The sequence below is a fragment of the Podarcis pityusensis genome (assembly GCF_964106645.2).
Source record: "Podarcis pityusensis genome assembly, chromosome: 6".
Lineage (NCBI taxonomy): Eukaryota > Metazoa > Chordata > Lepidosauria > Squamata > Lacertidae > Podarcis > Podarcis pityusensis.
Window position 1 is genome coordinate 98184347 of NC_138030.1, and position 19724 is coordinate 98204070.

At 46.4% G+C, this 19724-nt stretch overlaps 1 protein-coding gene across 1 annotated transcript; it reads right to left on the reverse strand.

Annotated features, from left to right (window-relative positions):
• Positions 1–1891: 1891 nt before the first annotated feature.
• On the reverse strand, positions 1892–19458 carry UCK2 (uridine-cytidine kinase 2). Its single transcript, XM_081011929.1, has 7 exons — positions 19226–19458; positions 12342–12501; positions 10893–10989; positions 6353–6495; positions 4681–4778; positions 3653–3701; positions 1892–3311 (listed from the first exon to the last, which is right to left on the reverse strand). Exons 1-7 carry the CDS (start codon positions 19340–19342, stop codon positions 3172–3174), a joined length of 804 nt encoding a protein of 267 aa, XP_080868055.1. The 5' UTR covers positions 19343–19458; the 3' UTR covers positions 1892–3171.
• Between the last annotated feature and the right edge of the window lie 266 nt (positions 19459–19724).

Below are 19724 nucleotides of genomic sequence, written 5' to 3' on the forward strand. Positions count from 1 at the left end.
GACACAGAAAGGGCTGAACTCCTCAATGCCTTCTTTGCCTCAGTCTTCTCCGATAAAGAAAACAATGCCTGACCTGAAAAATTTGGAGCAAATGATTCAGCAGAGGAAACACAGCCCAGAATAACTAAGGAGATAGTACAAGAATACTTGGCTACTTTAGATGTATTCAAGTCTCCAGGGCCAGATGAACTGCATCCAAGAGTATTAAAAGAACTGGCAGATGTGATCTCAGAACCACTGGCAGTCATCTTTGAGAATTGCTGGAGGACAGGCGAAGTCCCGGCAGACTGGAGGAGGGCAAATGTCCCTATTTTCAAAAAGGGGAAAAGAGAGGACCCAAATAATTACCGCCCAGTCAGTCTGACATCAATACCAGGGAAGATTCTGGAGCAGATCATTAAGCAAACAGTCTGTGAGCACCTAGAAAGGAATGCTGTGATCACCAATAGTCAGCATGGATTTCTGAAAAATAAGTCATGTCAGACTAACCTGATCTCGTTTTTTGACAGAATTACAACCCTGGTAGATGAAGGGTACCTGGGAGCCGCCTACCCAGTCACACTCCATTTGTTGGCCCTCTTCCAGTCTGCCACTACATTCTGGCCCTGGGTCCAGGGCTTGCTCAGCCACGCCCTATGCAAATGTTAAGGAGAAACAGGTGTGCGCCATCAGAATACTGACCACACTGCGCTCTAAAACAGTTACCAATATCAGGCTCATGTTGACGTTAAATAGGATTTGGGGACAAAATAGTGCCCTGTGGGATCCCATAGCAGAAGTGCCGGGGGGGGGCAAAAAACACTCCCCTTGCCCTACTCGGTATGTACTCAACTGCACAGCGGGGAAGGGCAGGATTGAAATACAGCACCTCCCAATACACAGTCAAGGATACTGTGGTCTCAAGATTGGAAAGAAAAACTGAATATCAAACTGAAAATCTTTTAGGCACTACAAAACTCAGTTGTTTTGCTATAACAGACAACCATAGGAAATTATGGTATTTATTAACAGAGAAATCCAATCTATCACACAACCAAATTCATCTATTAGAAAATGATGGTGCAACTGGTGCAGGGCAAACTTCAGAAATCCTGTCCTCCCATTACCATGACAGGCATCCTTTGGGTCTCCCTCCCGCTCGGCCCCAACTAATCTGCTGTTGCAGGCAAGCGGGGGGGGGGGGGGGGAGCGAGCCAGATGGTCGGCTTGGGCTGTCACTCAAGTTAATCCATTCAATGCTAGTGAAAGACAGCTTCAGCCCAGCTAAAAATGTCTGGTATCATGGACAGAAACTGGCCTTGCCTTTCTGCTGAGCAAGTGTTTCATGCCATCTCAACCGGTTAAGGGTGGTGTGCCAAAGAACAAAATCAAAGTGGTTCTGGGTTAACATGCGAGCGGGGAGCTCGGAGACAGGAGGTCCAAAGTGGGGGAAGCTCAGGATCTCACTGGCCCCTTTCTCCACAGCATGCATCATTTTGTGAAAGCCCTTTCATTTCTCCCCCAAACTTCCTTCTAAACTAAACAGCTCCAGATGCTGTAAGGTCTCCCCACAGGTGACTTGCTCCAGCTTCTTCATGATTTGGGTTGCCTTTTTCTGCACCTTTCGCAACTTTATTTTTAGGTGCAGCAACAGCCCATTCTCCTTTTGTCACATGTTCCCAGCCCTCATTCATTGTTCAGAAAAAGAGACCATTCTAAATTTTGCAAGGCATGTTACAATAATGCATGTAGAATGGCATAGTTTATGTGTGCAAACAGAACTCATGCATACAGATGAGTTCAATGTGTATGCTACAGGAGATCTTTTTAAATACAGAATTCTAGAGCACCTGATGTTACGCCTAGGAAAGAGTAATCAGCGTGACCAAAATTATAAACAAAAACCACAATACACTTTTCATTCCACCTTTATTAAGTCTGAATATTACATCTTGAAAGCAATAATTACGGAAAAGAGCAAAGTCCCAAGAGTTCTCCCACCTGACCTTATCCAGAAATTCCATCTAAACCCTGAAGAACAAGCCTCCTAGACTTGCAGGCAAAACAAGTGGCTCTTCCTATTCCCCTTCTAGGACAGGAGCTGGAAGCTGCTAATATTTAGCTGTGGCTTGTCAGCCAGCCAGGACCCAAAACACCAGAGGACATACAAGCACCTTCTCTCTCCAACCACACCATTAAGGTGGGTGGGGGTGGTAGAAAACATTGTTGACTGCTTCAATCTGTATCAGCACAACCCTACACTGAGCACCATGGCACACACACCCCTTTTCCTGTGTCCTGGTCACTCCCCATTCATTCCCAGGGCCCAGTCAGAAATGCTCACTATTAGCCCTGCTCATCCAAGTCAGTATCTATACATTGCTCCCTGGCTGGGATGGAGACACAACACTCTTGTGTTTAGCACCACTAGGATGAACATGCAGAACTTCTGGTGATCCAAAGGCATCAGATGAATACCAGTTCTGAGGCTGGCTCAGGAATACTTGGGAAGGCAGAGAGTATGTGGCCATATAGTCACATGGGTGCAGGCTTAAAGCCAAGCAGCACTCGGGAGCTGTGTCTGCCTTGCTCTCATCACTTTTAAGATTAGCCCGTTGCAGAACTATTGCTCAGCAGTAGGGGGATGAAAACGGGCATTCTGAGCCCAGGTGAGACTTCAGTTGAAACCTTTTTCTCGTAACAGCTCCCCCATCTCTCATCATAGCAGAGCCCAATGATCTACATTTCTGAAAGCACAAGCCAAAAATGGTGCTTTCCTTACCCCCTTCCCTCCCTTCTTAGCTGATAATACAAACCTGAGGTCCAGATGTGATATGAAGCTAGTGGCAGAGCCATTTGGGCACCCAGTTCTGGTTCGATTCCTTCCCCCAATGCCTTGCACACAGCACCATCTTCCCCAAAGACAGAGATGCCACCTTTCCATTCCACAAAACCTAGAAATCATCAGCATCCTCACTGTAGGAATGTATTGCCCCGTGTTGGAGTTTGGAGAAGAGCCACCCTAGGAAGGCAAAATCTGACCATGGAAGCAAGAGTCCTTAGCACAGACTCATCAATCTATCCATCAGTCAGAAAAGAAGCCACCAAGCCCGGCAAGCGTGTTTGTACATGGGGCTGTAAATACAGGGCAGGAACCAAGGGCATTCAGTTCCTAAGGCAGCAGCCCTGAGGTCAATGTGGCCGGCTGCTTGCTTCTGAGTGCTGTTGCAGGCGGGGAGGAGTGTAGCCATTCAGGCAGCCGTTGGGCTGGCGCTTGCCAAGGCCTCCGTTCAGAATGTCCTGGATGTGCTGCACAATCAGATTGATGGCCACTGGGCAGAGAAGAGGAGGAGTGATTAGAATATAGTCCACATAGAGTCCCAAGTTTCCTTCAAAATGCCTCATCACCCTCCACACATACTCAACATCTCACTCTACTCCACACCATGGTCCTCTCTCAACAAATCTATCCTTTTCTTGCAGAGTTGGAAGGGACCCCAAGAGTCATCTAATCCCACCCCCTGCAATGCAGGAATAAGAAAAGAAATTGTTGCATTGTTTCCAAGGCTGTAGAAACCCAAATCCTCATAATTACCCTCTCCAGTTTCACATTCTCCAGAAACAGCTGCACAAGTCAAAAGCAAGTATTGTACTTGGAACGTCAACTACTCACCAAGATTATCCACGCCCCTTGGGATAATCACATCAGCATACTTCTTGGTCTGCCAGAAAGATAAAATCACATTACAGGGTGCTGCAGATGAAATCCAGAGCTGTTACCCATACCCGTTTGAGAGAACTGCTTTAGATTTTTTTCTCCTCAGCTCGAACAGCTGATGAAGTAATGAATGCTGAAAATACATTTCCTTGCTCCCCTTTTCCGCTGGCAGAGCTGCTGCCAGCTTCCACATTTCACAGCAAAAAAGAGGAGACTTTGTGGCCCCTTAAGTACATAAGGAGAGCCTGCTGGATCAGGCCAAAGGCCCAACTAGTCCAGCACTCACAGTGGCCTCCCAGAGCCAGAGCATAACTCTCTCCACCTGTCATTCCCAGAAACTGCAATTCAGAGACATATTGCCTGACAGTGGAGACAGAACACACACACAGTGCGGAGTAGCCACTGATAGCCCTTCCCTGAACTGGAGACATAGAGAAAATTACTTTTAATTTATTATTAATAATGATAATAAAGTTATATAACAAGGAAAAAACATGCACACCCATGAGATATGGATTTGTGTGCACTTTTTACACAGTATCTAGTCTACGGAAGTTTATGCCATGATACACTTGTTACATCTTTCAAGTGTGACAAAACTTAAATAATATGGCAGCTGTTGCAGGATCACTTGAGGAAGCTCTGCAGAAAGAGACCCTGGAATTGCAGCAGGGATGCATTCACAGAAAGCCCTCAGCCCTTATGGTAGCAGATAAAAGTGTGAGAAATTGTGACAAGTGCAAAGAGCCTGCAAAAAACCAACTTCATATGCCACAATTTATTTTGAGCACCTGTTTGTGGAATGTCCAGCACAAAAATATCCAAAGTTAATCTCTCTCATGGACAGGAATACAAAGCTCTAACTGGGAAGAGAAAGCACCCAACAAATCTTTCCCCCTTGTGAGCCTCCCAGGCACTCACAAAGAGGCCAGCCCAGCACTGACAGATGCAAAAGCCCTGGGGCTACCATATCCTTTACTCACAGGCAAGCAGAATTCTTCAAAGGCTGGCTTCACAAATGTAATATACTGAGATAAGATCTGCTCCAGGTCCCTGCCTCTCTCGCTTATGTCTCGGAGAACTGCAGGGGGGAAAGAAACCATGAGGAGGAGACTGACAGCAGCAGAGCTAGAACACAGCTAGACTGACAGGTTGCCCAGCCAAACAGAATATGGTGCTCTAAGCGGCTTGCTTTTTCTTTTTCTTTTCTGCAAGAGATAGTTTTTCTTTAAACAAAGGAAACTTGAATACCAAAGTGTCCCGTGCCCCCCCCCCCGCCCCAAGAAGTTAATAAGAACGGGAACTTGTGCTGGGTGGGGAAAATACAACACTGCACTACTCAAAGCCAGCTTGGAAAGGAGTATGAGACTTCTGCAATGCGGAACAAGATGCATGTAAGACACCACAGGGCCACTCCCACGGTGCTGAACAGTAGCCTCCACAGACGGTGGGCTCAGCAGCCCCAACAGCTCTTAGCTGTACCTGCCTCCAGGTTAATCGCATGAGGAAGCTGCTGCCCCTCCCAACTGGAGGCGTCCTTCCAACTGGGAGATGCTGCTGGACCATGGGGTCTGCAGGACCATGGGGTGCTGGACCATGGGGTCTGCAGGAGGGAAGGGGAGGCCCAAAACCTATACAAGCCAGGCTAGCCCCTTGGGGGCAAAAGTCACATCCCAGGGGGAGACAGCACCCAAATGGGCCTTTGCAGGTGCCCCACAAACTCTGCAGCCAGGGAGTAACCTCCTGGGGTGATGAACTCCCGGGGTACCCTGTACAGGCGCCCCAGGGGGCCAATGTTCATCCAGGCGAGCTCCATCTTCACAGTAAATGCTCCACTGTTCTCCATCCATTTTCCACCTGCTCCACCCTGAACCACCAGGAGCCTCCAGAGGTTTGCAAGGCCCTGGGGGAAGGAGGCAGCTGAAGAGAGCGGGAGGGAGAGAGAAAACTACTGCTGGAGGCAGAAGACAAAAAGCAGGGGGCGGAGGAACAGATTGAGTGTAGGAAGACAAAGTAAAGGTTTTTCAAAATGGCTTTCCCAACTTTTCTGTGCTGTGCCTGGGGGCTGCTGGCTGAGGAAGCAACAGTGTCTTGCAGTGGAGCTGGCAGAAGTTGAACGGGCAAGGGGGCTGCCCTGCCCCTAGATGTACCCTTTCAAAAGTGTGGGTAATGACAACCCACAAAGTACCCCCTTCCTCCACTCTTGTCAGGGACTGGGTAGAGGAGGCGGAGGAATGGTGGATACCGCCTCCTCCACCTGAACCTACCAGAGAAGAAGGAGACAGCGTAGATTGACAACAGGAGTTTGCGAGAGGTCACAGCTGAAAGGCTGCAGAGGGGAGAAGCTGGGAAATATTGGGAGAGGAATAGGAAGCAGGAGCAGCTCCAGGGGAGAGACAGCTGACAAGACTCAGTGTCTTTAGAAAGCATTCCACCCCCCACCCCCCAGAACCCGGTGGGCATTGAAAGTAGGAGAGCAGAAAGCTCAGATCAGCCAACATGGAAGCCTGACAACTATAGGAAAACAAGGTTTTCCCTCACCACCACCACCACGTTATCCTCAAGTGCAATGCTTTGCTTTTGTACTGTTGTGAACTTCATTTTTAAAATAAACTTTTTTACTCCCCTCTTCATCTGAAAAGGCTACCAACTTACCCCTGCGGGAGAGTCGGGTGTCTGCATCTGTGTCCACAAAGAGCTTCATCTGGAATAGGTCCCGAACCTCTTGGTTGTAGAAGGCCAGGATGCCCTCAAATAACACCACATCAGCAGGGTACACAGTCACTGCCTCTTCTTTGCTGTTAATATGCGCAAAAGAGATTAATGCATGGTCAGGAAAGCCATGCAGATGACAACAGTGTCTGATCCAAAGCTCTTATGATGCTCCTGTTTTTGTTTTTTTTTGTTAGGCTATTGTTCACATTTAAATTAGTTTTATTTATTTGTATATGTTTAGGTAACATAGAGCCAAAACATGGCATATAATTATTTATATAAATAAAATGATTGGGAGCAGTTTGTTGCTCCATCCACATAGGACTGCAATTTCCTGAGAATTCTTTTCAGCCCAAGAAATAAGTGAAAAAACCTGTGGACTTTGATTGGTTTAACTTCAAGAAAAGGAAGGGATGAGCACATAAAGGATTGTTTTTTTCTCTTTCCCAAGCCTATCACTCAGAACTCAGTATGCCCGTGATCTACAACTGAGGACTCGAAAGTTCTCACAGATCCATGAACTAAAAATGGTAGTTTAGGAACAGACAGACAAAAGATCTGCAGGAAGCAGCCTCATTTTTGACACATGGAGTCACTCCTCCAAAGAGTTAAAGACTTTTGTTGCAAACTTTTTAAAGTTCTCAGCTGCTTCTTTTAAGGCACCAGATATGCGCATGATTCTTAGATGGGTGCAGAGTAATCCTCAAGTGAGAGGCATATAACTGATGAAATGAACTTTGGTCCATAAAAGCTTATGCCCTAATAAATGTGCAAGTTTGAAGGCATCCCAATATTCTGTTTTTCAAACATTTTGTGAGGTAGTATGTCTTGAGCCAAGGGACGCGGGTGGCGCTGTGGGTTAAATCACAGAGCCTAGGACTTGCCGATCAGGTGGTTGGCGGTTCGAATCCCCGTGACGGGGTGAGCTCCCATTGCTCAGTCCCTGCTCCTGCCAACCTAGCAGTTCGAAAGCACGTCAAAGTGCAAGTAGATAAATAGGTACCGCTCTAGCGGGAAGGTAAACAGTGTTTCCGTGCGCTGCTCTGGTTCACCAGAAGTGGCTTAGTCCTACTGGCCACATGACCCGGAAGCTGTACGCTGGCTCCGTCGGCCAATAAAGCGAGATGAGCGCCGCAACCCCAGAGTCGGTCACGACTGGACCTAATGGTCAGGGGTCCCTTTACCTATGTCTTGAGCCATACACTACAAAAACAACAGAATTATAAGACTAAAGAATCTAAGTACTGAATTTTAGCATCAGAAATGTCACTAAAAATTACTTTAGATGTTTCCAGTGGTTTTTGTTTATTTCTACAACACTACCCATGGATCCTTGGTTTCATAAGCAAAGATAACAAATCTGAAGGTGTTTATAATCTAAACTTGAATAGTGGTGAGAGACCTTAACACTGCATGTTCAAATATTTTTTATCAGCACTGGAAAACTACACAAAAGTATTGGAACAAGAGAAACCAATATACAGTCCTACCTTGGAAGTCAAACGGAATCTGTTCCAGAAGTCCATTCGACTTCCAAAACATTCTAAAACCAAAGCGCAGCTTCTGATTGGCTGCAGGAACTTCCTGCAGCCAATCGGAAGCCATGGAAGCCCTGTTGGATATTTGGCTTCCAAAAGAACATTTGAAAACCAGAACACTCACTTCCGGGTTTTGTCGTTCGGGAGCCAAAACGTTCGAGAACTAAGCAGTTCTACTTCCAAGGTATGACTATATACAAAAGGTGGTGGGGCAGGGAGGGTGAGGAGAAGACAGGAACTGGAGACCACTGGGAAAGGTATTTAATTGGAAATATCTATAACTTTTTCCCCCAAAGAGGAAGACAGGTGACACTATTCTCCTGGAAGCTGCCAGAGATTATGGGCTCTAGTTCTCTTATCTCAGTTTTTTCTTCTCTTCCTCCTCCCACAAATGCTATCTCCAGGTTTTTGGGGCTACCTTTCTGCTCAAATAAGTTACAATCATAGAATCAGAATCAGAGTTGGAAGGGACCCTGAGGATCATCTAGCCCAACCCCCTGCAATGCAGGAATACACAGCTGTCCCATACAGGGATCAAGGTTGTAATAACCTCTTTCATGTGGTAGCTCCACAGACTGTGGTACCTCAATGTCCAGTGCTTCCAGTATCCTTGCAGTTTGTGCCACTTCATTTGTTGAGAAACAGCAGCTTAAATGCAAAGCCCCAGTGAGAAGCAGGTCTTGCTTTACAAAGGCATTCTGTGAAATGGCAGTGAGATTTGTGCTTCTGGAGTTTCAGGGCAAGGATCCTGATACATTTGAAATTGGGACCCAATCCAAGTTGCACAAGATGTTCTGACTCTCATCTCCTCTAGCCTGAAAGGGTACCTAGTGAAATGTATCAAGACTGCCTGTTGGTCTGCCTGTTGAGATCTTGGTCCTAGAGTTTAATTAGTTATTTTATGTCTTCCTCTACCACTGCATGTCCAGGCATACTTCACTGATCCATTTAATTAAGAAAACTTTCAGGTTGACTTCTTTGGATTTTCTCATCCTCAAATTTAAATGTCTCCTGTTTTCAGGTCACCTGCCTGATAGTGGAGTGCTTTATTAGGGTGAGCTGTTTTCTTACTTTCTTATAATGTTAACTTTCCATGTCACAGTATTTACTAGTATTTACTGCAATGTCTGTGTCCATTAATTTTAATAAGATTTCAGCTTATTTGTAATAAGACTTCTATTTGTAATAAGACTTCATTCCAGGCTGAGAAAAGTTATTGGCACGTTAGAAACTGGCAAGGAAAAGTGCCCTTCATTGGGACTCTGCATGGGAGTTTTGGTGACTTTTGACAGTCTGCATTCACCACCAGATAAAGCTCAGTTTTGCTAGCTGATGTCCCTGGGTAGTGCAGAGCTTCTTGTGCCAGAAACATAGGATTTCAAGTGCACTTCTTTCTTCTGGACCATCTACCTTTCATCACCCAGTTTTTAAAGCAAACTCTGAGTTTCTAAATTAATCTGTTATTTGGGTGTAATGGAATTATGCAGCCACAATACTTGATAAGTCACACCCCATAAAATCTGTATGTGTGATTTGCTGCCTTCTCCCCACCCCCAAAAATGGATTTATTGGTTTAAAAAGGCATTTCTGTTAAATTTCTCACTGATATCTTCCCCAAGTGCTAAGACTGCACAACTGTGCCTCCAATGATAGTTTACAATGTTCTGTGGGATCTGGGAATGCAAAACTAAAGTTGCTTCCTTTTTATTTTTTCCTACTGGGAATGATCCTTGTCTGTAGGGCTTAGAATGGGCAGTCTTGGATTTGTCAAGAAGAAGAGTTTGGATCTGATATCCCGCTTTATCACTACCCTAAGGAGTCTCAAAGCGGCTAACATTCTCCTTTCCCTTCCTCCCCCACAACAAACACTCTGTGAGGCAAGTGGGGCTGAGAGACTTCAGAGAAGTATGACTAGCCCAAGGTCACCCAGCAGCTGCATGTGAAGGAGCGGAGAGGCGAACCCGGTTCACCAGATTACGAGTCTAACGCTCTTTCAGTCTGACTGGATTCAGGATTCTTTTCTGAGAAAACAGTACAAAAAGGAGATCAGGGAAAGCTCCCTGCTGATATGTCACAACTTGCTACCTCCTCAGGTTATGCAAACTAAAAAGCAAACATAGAAACATGAAAAGAACCCATCCACATTGATAAGTGGCCCTGTACCAAAGGAGCCTAAACTGAGAGGATGTAAGAGATTTCATTCACAAGATGCACGCACAATGTTCACAGTCTGCTTCCATGGATCCCTTCAACTTCTCTGAGGAGTCCAGCTTTAAAAGGCCCCTCACCATTTGGAATAGCTCTGGTCTGTTGGCAGGAAGAGGGCAGATGCAATGGGGGAGGAGAGGAAATTATGTCTCGTCGTCATCATTGCCATGGAGTTGCCCAAAAATAAACTCTAGACCAAGTACCTCCTACCTTCTCAGACCCACGTCTAGAGCAAACATGCCTTTCGGGAACCATTTCTTAATCTTTTACCATGTAGTTGCATACTGGAGTGCTCATGTCGCGACCAGCCTTGGATCGGGGTGTGACCCATGTGTGGGGCCCGACCCACCAGTTGAAGACCACTAGGCTACAATTCACTGGATTTGGAATAGTGAAACTGAATGAAGGCAACAGCTCCTTTCTTGTCATTTCATTGCAGGGAACGCACCCGACACAACATGGGAGTCCACCTCTGTTTTCTTCTACCAAAGCAAACACTAGATTAGTGTTTACCTCTGATAAACAGGAGGGAAGTAGGAAGAACTGTTTTACAATTTTCCTTCGACTAGACCATTAGATATTAAAGGTTGGTTTCGGGGCAAGATGCAGCATTTACATTTTATGCAAATGTTTTCCACCATGGGCTCACTGGAAGGATCTGCTAATGAGAAGCAATGCAGACGGAAAGCGCCACATCCAAAGCACAGAGCAAAAGAGGGGAGAAGCAGACTTACCGAGAATGAGAGACAAAGTCATAAACGGGGATCTGAACTGTTTTCCCTTCCAATATCTCCCTAAGAGTTTTGACGATCAGTTCATTGTCAAAGGCATCTGTAGCAAGAATGAGAGAGGGGAAGTTAAACAGCTGTGTCTCTCAGTGCGAGGTAGGTCTCCCTAGTGAGGCAGAGGAAGCCTCAGAGGAAAGCATAAACGTCCCACAAAACCTTCCTAGTTAGGTGAAGTCTTCTGGATCACGAGAAAGATACAATTTTTGGCTAACCAGAAATTGTGCCTGCCAGGTTTCTACCCAGTCCCACTTGACAGCAGTGGCCAAGGAAGCCTCTGAATGAAAGGATGGCTTGGAATTAGTGGGCTCTGACTGCAGCACCAGTCAAGAAAGCCCCCAAACTCTTATTTCCTGCTCTGGAACAGGAAAGGGAGGGGGGCCTGCCATTTTGGCTCTACCTGGCAAAGGTGATCCAGGAGCCTTGGCCAAACAGCCTCTGGGTATTGGTGGGGGGGAATCACTGCGTAGCTGCCAGATAATTCCTCTCCAATTCTGTAGTTTCAAGCTTGGGAGAAATGGTTGTCACACTCAGTGGAGGAACAGTCCTTTCATCAGAGTGAACAAGATTAACTTTGCTCTCATGGTTCCTTTCTATCTGAAATAAGTTTACACAGAACTTTCCACTGCAGTGGGAAATCTGGAGCTTGGGAATGAGTGAAAAGGCCTCTTCAGCTTTGGTACCTGTACAATTGGGGGGGGGGGCAACAGGAGGCCTGGTTTCTACTTTGTTCTTCCTCCCTGCTCCTTTGCTCTTTACTCGTAGTTTCACCTTGGCTTTATATTGTTTTCCACTATACTGTATATCATTGCTTTAATTTAATTTTTGATAGCTGTGGATCAGCTCTACCTCTCTTTTTCTGAGGCCTGTAACCTGTTAATTTAGGTAGCCACTTCATCTACAGAATAATCAAAAATTATTCATTACTTATTGTTATAACTTTAATAATCAGTATCATGAATGATCAGAACATTGTATATTATGTAACTTGGGTAGCTGAAGGGAAGAAAGAATTGGTTAAGCTTGTACTCCAAGCAAATTTAAAGTAGCAGGATGAACATAAGAGGTTTGCAGGGGGAAGGGTTATTGTTTTGTTTTTCTTCTTCTTTTATGTATTTGTGTTTTTATCTTGCATTTTTTTGCTGTGAACTGTTCTAAGCTCTATGGATGAAGGGCAGCATATAAATTTAATAAATAATAATAACAACAGCAGCAATAACAATCTATCCTATTGTCAAGGTGGGGCCTCCTCTCAACAGCTCTCAAATGATCTCTCTTGAGCAGGGCAGGTTGTTTTGACATTGCAATTTCCCAGTTCCGTCTTTGGGAAGTCTAAGTAGGAGCTAAGGAAAAAGCCTATGCTCCTCTACTCCCTTCCCAGGCTTCATGATGAGTTACCTGGGTGGTCAAAGTTGAACTGGCCTTTGAGAGCTTTGGCTTTTTGCTCTGTACTGAGCACACGATAGAAGCTGTCTTGGCTCAGAATCACCACCTGTTTCTGGCGATGGTCTACTTCATTCTGACCAAGCAGTTGGACTATTTTGGCACAGACAGAGGACTGCAAAAGAAGCAAAGTGAGAGAGAGAGAGAAACATAATCTGAAGTGGACTGAAGGACTGACAGGTGTTGACCCTCCAGTTGCAAAGGACCCAACTTATCCGCAAGCTTCCAAGGGGCAGGGGGCTCCTCTGGAAAGGAGTACGGCAACATCTGCCAAATATATAACTGTGTCCCCTGGAAAGAACAGAAAAGTGAAGGCCCTGCAACACCTAGTCCAGCAGGAACATGTTCATAGGACAGGGATCAAGCATGTAAAACTTCTTTTATAAATGTTGCAGGCATACTTGTCCTTCATTAACAGGCAGTCCTTTCATTCCTGTTAGTTCACCCCTTTCAAGCTTACATACCCACAATTAATTTGATCTCCTTGCCTCTCCCTTGCCAGGGAGGAGACAGGTTTGTGCCCCATGGCTGGAAGGCATTCCAAGCACCTCCTGACCCCCAATCTTTTCCTTTCCAGTAGAAATATGCTGACAGAAGGGGCAGGCATGTATCATCAGCTGCTTCCCTTTTCACATATAAATCGGTGGATCTCAAAATCAGCAGCCGGAGCATTAGGCAATGACCACACCTGAGCATTGTCATCATAGGCAGAAAATATATTCTTATATAGGCTTTGGCCCACTGCTCTGTCCTTCCACTGGACTGTCCTTTGGCCAGCTGCTTCTCTCCCAGCGAGGATTTCATGTCTCCTGCTGGTCTTTCAAATGTCAACAGACCATCCCTCCCCAACCTTGGGCTAAGGGTAGTGCAACTTGCTTCCAGCTCAGTCTGCAACCTTCTTTCCAGCACTCATCAAGTACATCATAGCTGGGCACTGGGGGGGGGGGGGGGCATGACCAAGCAGGGAACGCTCCACTATTTTACGGGACTTGGGCTCAGCCCAGGCCAGGTCAAGGTCACAGCAGGCCTGTTCTGATGTTCCTGACAGGAAATCTCATTGTAAGTACTCCAGTTTGCTACACTAGTCAAAGGAACAGGATAAATCTACCAGACAGCAGAAGAGCTTACTGAGACTTTCTGCAGGGCTCCTAACTTGTGATCATTCTACCAGAAGCAAAGCTCACTTCACTGGCTCAGCTGGGAGCAACATTTGCCTCCTCCCCTTCCAGAACATCTCTAGCTGTTACCTTTCCGCATAGGCATTATAATAAATTCCATAGGAAACCTACAATATATTGCAGTTTATCCTTAGTCCCCAATAGGAGTGCTCCAAATCAGGGTTCTAGTCAGCCTGGAACAAACATCTCACAGTACATTTCTGGCACTCTTGGAGGACACTTTCTCCCTTTCCCACCCAATCAAAAACTTTCCCCACTGTGCTATATGGTACTAGAAGGCTGCCAGTCCTGAAGCAGAGAGCCTTTTAACCTCATGGGATGTATCCCCCCCTAATTCCAATTCCTATTTCCAGGATATCAGCAACTGCTACAGGTTCAAACAGGCAAATTCCCCTCAATCTTCCTCTATTCACCTTTGCTTCTACTGACATGTTAACATTTGATGTTTCAATTGCCTTCAATTATCACCATCCCCTGGCCTAATAGCAAACTCTGATGACTGAGTACCTGCCAGCCTGGAAGTGAAAGGGAACCACCGAAAAACAAGGTAGTGGTTTCTACATACTCAGGAGACACAGCAGCATTTAAATCTGCAAATTAAAGATGATTTTAAAATATACACCCCAAGATAACCTGACAATCCCAGAATTTACAGAAAGCTGATGGGAGTCAAGCCTAGACAGACAAGAAATCGTGCCAACCCAACAGAGTTGACACACAATGCTAGGGTCAGTTAACAAAAATAAAAAAAACCAACAAGGAAAATGTAGGGAAGAGGGCAACAGCCCATTCAGGCCTGTAACAGCTTAAAGCAAGTGTCCTAGAAATGGGGATAAGTTAGTAGGGTACAAACAATTAAGCTTAACAGAAACCCTTCCTTCCCTGAACCACACAAGGAAGTTTTAGAATCACAACTGTGATTGGAAGGGACCCCCAAGACTCATCTAGTTTAATCCATGCAATGCAGGAATCACCGTTAAAGAACCCCTCACAGATGACCATGAAGGAGAGTGACATCTAAAGGGAGGCACATGGAAGAGGGAGCAAGCTTGTTTTCTCCTCTCCAGAGGGTAGAACCCGAACCAATGGATTAAAGTTACAAGAAAGGAGATCCCAACTAAACATTAAAAGGAACTTCCTGACCATAAGAGCTGTTCAACAGTGGAACTGTCTTCCTGGAAGGGAGGTTTTTAAGCAGAGGTTGGATGGCCATCTGTCAGGGATGCCTTAGTTGACATTCCTGCGTTGCAGGGGGTTGGGCTAGATGACCCTTGGAGTGCCTGCCAGCTTGACAATCTTATGACAGGCAACACTTGAAAGAGAAACCAAGCTTTCAGAAGGAAAGCTGTATTTACAGCAGCTGTACATCCTAACTATGATAAATGTAGGTCTTTACAAGATCTAAAATCCCATTGTACATGTAAAACTAATGGTGTAAAGCCTGCTTTCCTTAGAGTTGACAGATTTTTAATTATCTGCACTCCCAAATATTTTATTAACTTGTGGCAGGATTTAAAACCCATCTGTTTCTGAATGATTGATTTGTTAGCGGGAGAAATTCCCATTCTCAGCAAGTCTCCCCTAACCATCTGGGTATAATGATGGTGGACTTTGTATTGACATTCATTTTTAAACTGTTTACAGAAGGGGTCAGCAAACTTTTACAGCAGGGGGCCGGTCCACTGTCCCTCAGACCTTGTGGCGGGCTGGACTATATTTTTTTTTGGGGGGGGGGAAATGAACAAATTCCTATGCCCCACAAATAACCCAGAGATGCATTTTAAATAAAAGGACACATTCTACTCATGTAAAAACATGCTAATTGCCAGACCATCCATGGGCCAGATTTAAAAGGCGATTGGGCTGGATTTCGCCCCCGGGCCTTAGTTTGCCTACCCATGGTTTAGACTCATTAGAAATAACTTGTTTATATAATATCATGAGCTGCTGCTGCTCACCAGTGGACAACTACCATTTGTTTTAGAGTTGACACACTAGTCCACAATCATACCTACACTAATATCCTAGATATCACAATATTTTCGGTAAGCCAAAAATCACTTCTCCACAGGGGAAAACCAGCAGAAAATGCTTAAAGAGAGTTCAGATAAGGTGTGTTAAACGCTAGCCTCCCATTTAGCCTAGCTAGAGAGTTTTTCCTGTTTTTCCCCCCCGTATGTCAGAAGCTTGTGTATCCAGGAGCAAATTACACTTCATTCTTAATCTGTTGTACAGGAATCATTTTTAGCATTGACTAAAAGCAAGAATCTCTAACAATAAAACTGTTTTCTGCTCAACTATTGAGAAGTGTACAGCACATCCTAGATCACAGGTTAGGGCAGGCTTCCTCAACTTCGGCCCTCCAGATGTTTTGAGACTACAATTCCCACCATCCCTGACCACTGGTCCTGCTAGCTAGGGATCATGGGAGTTGTGGGCCAAAAACATCTGGAGGGCCGAGGTTGAGGAAGCCTGGGTTAGGGCGTCCAAGGAATACTGGCTAAGCTGGGCGGTATCTGGTTTTCAACACTGTGATATACCAATACATCAAAATGTCTGAAATAAGGATGGAGCTATGTGGAGGCAAATGTGGTAATGTCTTTGGCAACTGCTACTACTAACGGGTCTAAAAATGATAAAATTTTACTTACCTCTTCCTAAAATCTTCCTTTTTATATGGAGGGGAACTATTTAGGGGGAACAAACAACATAAACACCCCCAGAAAATAAAAACACTTCTCCCCTTTCCTTTTTTTGCCAGTGGGGTAGGTGGGAGGGAATAAAAAGGAAGCAGTAGCAGCACATAAGGAAGTATAGGGTTGGTGAAACAATGTGAGAAAGCAAAGGGGGGAGGGGAGAATTGGGAGAGTTCATGGGTGAGAAGGAGAAAATGGGAAGGATAACAAGGGTGGGGAGACTATCACACACAAACATGCAGAAGGGGAGAAGTGAGGAAAGAAGCTTAAACAGTAGGGCAAAGTTTTTGTTTTTATTCTGAAGTAAATAACGTTTCACAGGAGAAAGGAAGGGGGAAAGGGGCTTCCACCAAGAAGCCCAGAGCCAGCTCAGACCGGCATCTCCATAAGCCACCTACCAGCCTGGTGCACCACCTACTAGCCTACTTAAAGCAAGAGCATCTGAGGGAAGTTTCTGCTGGCTGCTTTTGCCAGTGCCTTGTGACTCACTGCCCCTGCAGGAGGTAGCAGAGAGCTGAACTGCACAGGAATCAAAAGCAGCACTGGCTGGCTATATGTGCATAGCACATCCCCCCCCCCCCCCCGATTTGTGATATATTGCCAAGAAATAAATTATTAAACAGTTATCATGATACAGACTTCAAAAAACAGTTCTGAATGTTATATTGATACCACCCAGCCCTAGAAAAGGGCTTAGAAAGGAGCAAGATTTTGTTCTGCCATATGGTCCTAAGCAGTCACCACCATGACACCCCTCTCTCCATATACTGGCAGAGTATCTAGGAGCACAGCTTCCCATTGAGCCAGAAGTGGTTTAGTCCTGCTGGCCACATGACCTGGAAAGCTGTCTGTGGACAAATGCTGGCTCCCTCGGCCTGAAAAGCATCCCATAGTCACCTTTGACTGGACTTAACCATCCAGGGGTCCTGGATTAAAGATCTCTCTCTTTAATGTTATTTCCTTGCTAGCTGTTATTTTTGGTGCACATATAAAGCCCAAAGAGAACCTTGTTGATTTTTACCATGAGTACATCTGTCTTGTACTTTGGCTGCTTTGCACTGGAAAACAAGGAAAATTGGGGAGGTGGAACTTATTGGTCAAATACTTAAACAGGAAGCAAACAATTACTTTTTTCAATTATTTTTATTGATTTTCAAATTATTAAAAATCATTGCCAAATTAATTCAATTTAATAGGAAACAAACAATTACTGGCCACTTGATTCAGCTGTTAAAAGTGGGAGTTGTGATTTCAAACAAAAAAACCTCACTATTTAAAAACATCTCTTAATTTGTTTTCCTAATAGAGCTCAGTAAATAGTTTAAGAAAAATGGAGGAACAGCTCTCAAGTTTCTTAGAAGCTGAGGGAATGGTGACATCTGTGTTGCCTTCACCCCCGACATCTGCAGAGAAACCCAGAACGGAAGCACCTGCAGCACTCAAAACTGCAAACCGCAAGAAATGAAATAAATAGAAAGGATCATAAACTCTTTCAGTATGCAACAACTGCAGCAAGAATATTAATGGCCCAAAAATGGAAGCAGGAAGAACTACCGACTCTTGAGGAATGGAGAATGAAGTTAACGGAATATGCAGAACTGGACAAACTAACTGGAAAAATAAGATACCAACGAGATCACAAGTTCATTGAGGATTGGGGGAAATTTTCTGAGTATTTGAAGAGTGTATGTCATGAGCAAACAACGCTAGTGGGTTTTAAAGAAGCTTTGTGAAAGAATAAGGAATATTGCAAGAATGCAAATATGTTTGTAAAGGTATCTTAAAGGGCGATACTAATTTTGGAGAATGCGTAGATAAATTTAAATACGGATGATTGTCAGAGAAGCTGAGGGAAGTCAAAAAGATGAAAATATGTTAATTGGGAAATTGTTAATTGGAGATATTTGTGTAAAACTTAATAAAAATTTATTTTAAAAAAACTGCAAACCGCTATTTGGAAGGGCAGGTGCAAGATGAAACCTAGAATTCTGACATGCTGTTTTGCTTCAAGACTATCAAGTCTCAGGAACAACACAAAGCCTGGAAAAAATGTGGGAGCGGGTATCAAGAGTTTTCAAGTGGCTGTTTTAATACAGTATATAAACCCCCAAGCATGCAGGGTCTTAAGGACTTGAGGGGAGAAAACAGAAACAAGACTAGAGTTCCATCAGTCCAGCTGCAGGAGAAGCAGAAAGAGAAGGATCCCACCAGTCCGTGACCATATTCCTGCCACCAAAGGATAAGCCAGCAGAGCAAAGCCACCCTGAGGGCTTTCTAGCCACTGAAGGACAGGCTAAGCTCTTATTTTCCTCCAGAACAGACTAGTCGGAATCTGGCTTTTGTCTTGCGGGAATGTGGAGACACCCAGCTAGCTGCACAAGGAACCCGACGGGGTTGTTGCTTATAGCAGCTTGCTCCCCCCTCAGACCTGCTCCCAGCAACTCACCGGCAGGCCTGCAAACCTACCCCCCTCCCACCAATCTCTAAGGGGCAGGAGAGCAGCGCCTGGGGAAAAAGGGATGCCATCCTTGTACCTGTATTTTGGGGAAAACTTTTCGCTATTAGCGTACACTACTTCAGTGAGCTCCACGCGCAGCTGTTGCCTTGAGAAAGGGCCACTTCTGGGCCCGGAGCTCCCCGTACACGGAGAACGGGAGCCCGCTCGCCCACTCGTGTCGGCCCTCGAGGCCGCCGCGTGGCCGCCCGATCCCCCTGGCGCGCGCTCCCGAGGCCCCCCGGCCGCCCCTCCCGGGCTCCAGCCGGCCGGCCTCAAGCGCGGGCGGGCGGGCGCGCGCACGTGGCGGGACGCTCTAGCCCCCCTCCCTCAGCCACGGAGGCGCCGGTGAGGTAGCAGAGCCGCCCCAGCCGGGCTGCTCTCCATTTGGATGGCAACAGTGCCTCTGAGCGCGTGCAGAGAGGCGCCTGGAGCGGGAAGCGCGCCGCCGCCGCCCGGCCCCCCGATCACCTTGCCGCTGGCGGTCCCTCCGCCGACCCCGATGAGGAAAGGCTCCCCGCCGCCGCCTGCTCCGTCGCCGGGCGACCTCCCGCGGCCCTGCACGCCCTGCTCGCTGTCGCCGGCCATGGCCGCTCCCGCTCGCTTGCGGCCGGCGCCTCCTCGGCCTCCCCGCCGCCTGGCCCTCGCAGGACCGCCCCTCCCGCCTGACGCACGTGGGAAGCGCCCGTCACGTGTACAGGTCCCCGGGGCGGCCTGGCTGCTCTTTCGTGTCCCTCGGCCGCATCGGGTGCAGCCCGCGCGCCAAGAGAGTCATGCGTCGGCGAAAGCTCCCGCCCCGGGAGACGCGCGTCTATGGACGCCTCAGAAACGGCCTTTCTCCTCGCGCCTCACCGCTGCCCGCCGGCCGTGGCGAGGGGAGGCGGGAGATGGGAGGGCGGGCCAATCAAGTCCCGGCACTGCGGGGGGAAGCTGAGAGAGAGGCCGCCACCGTCCAGGCCACTGATTGGGG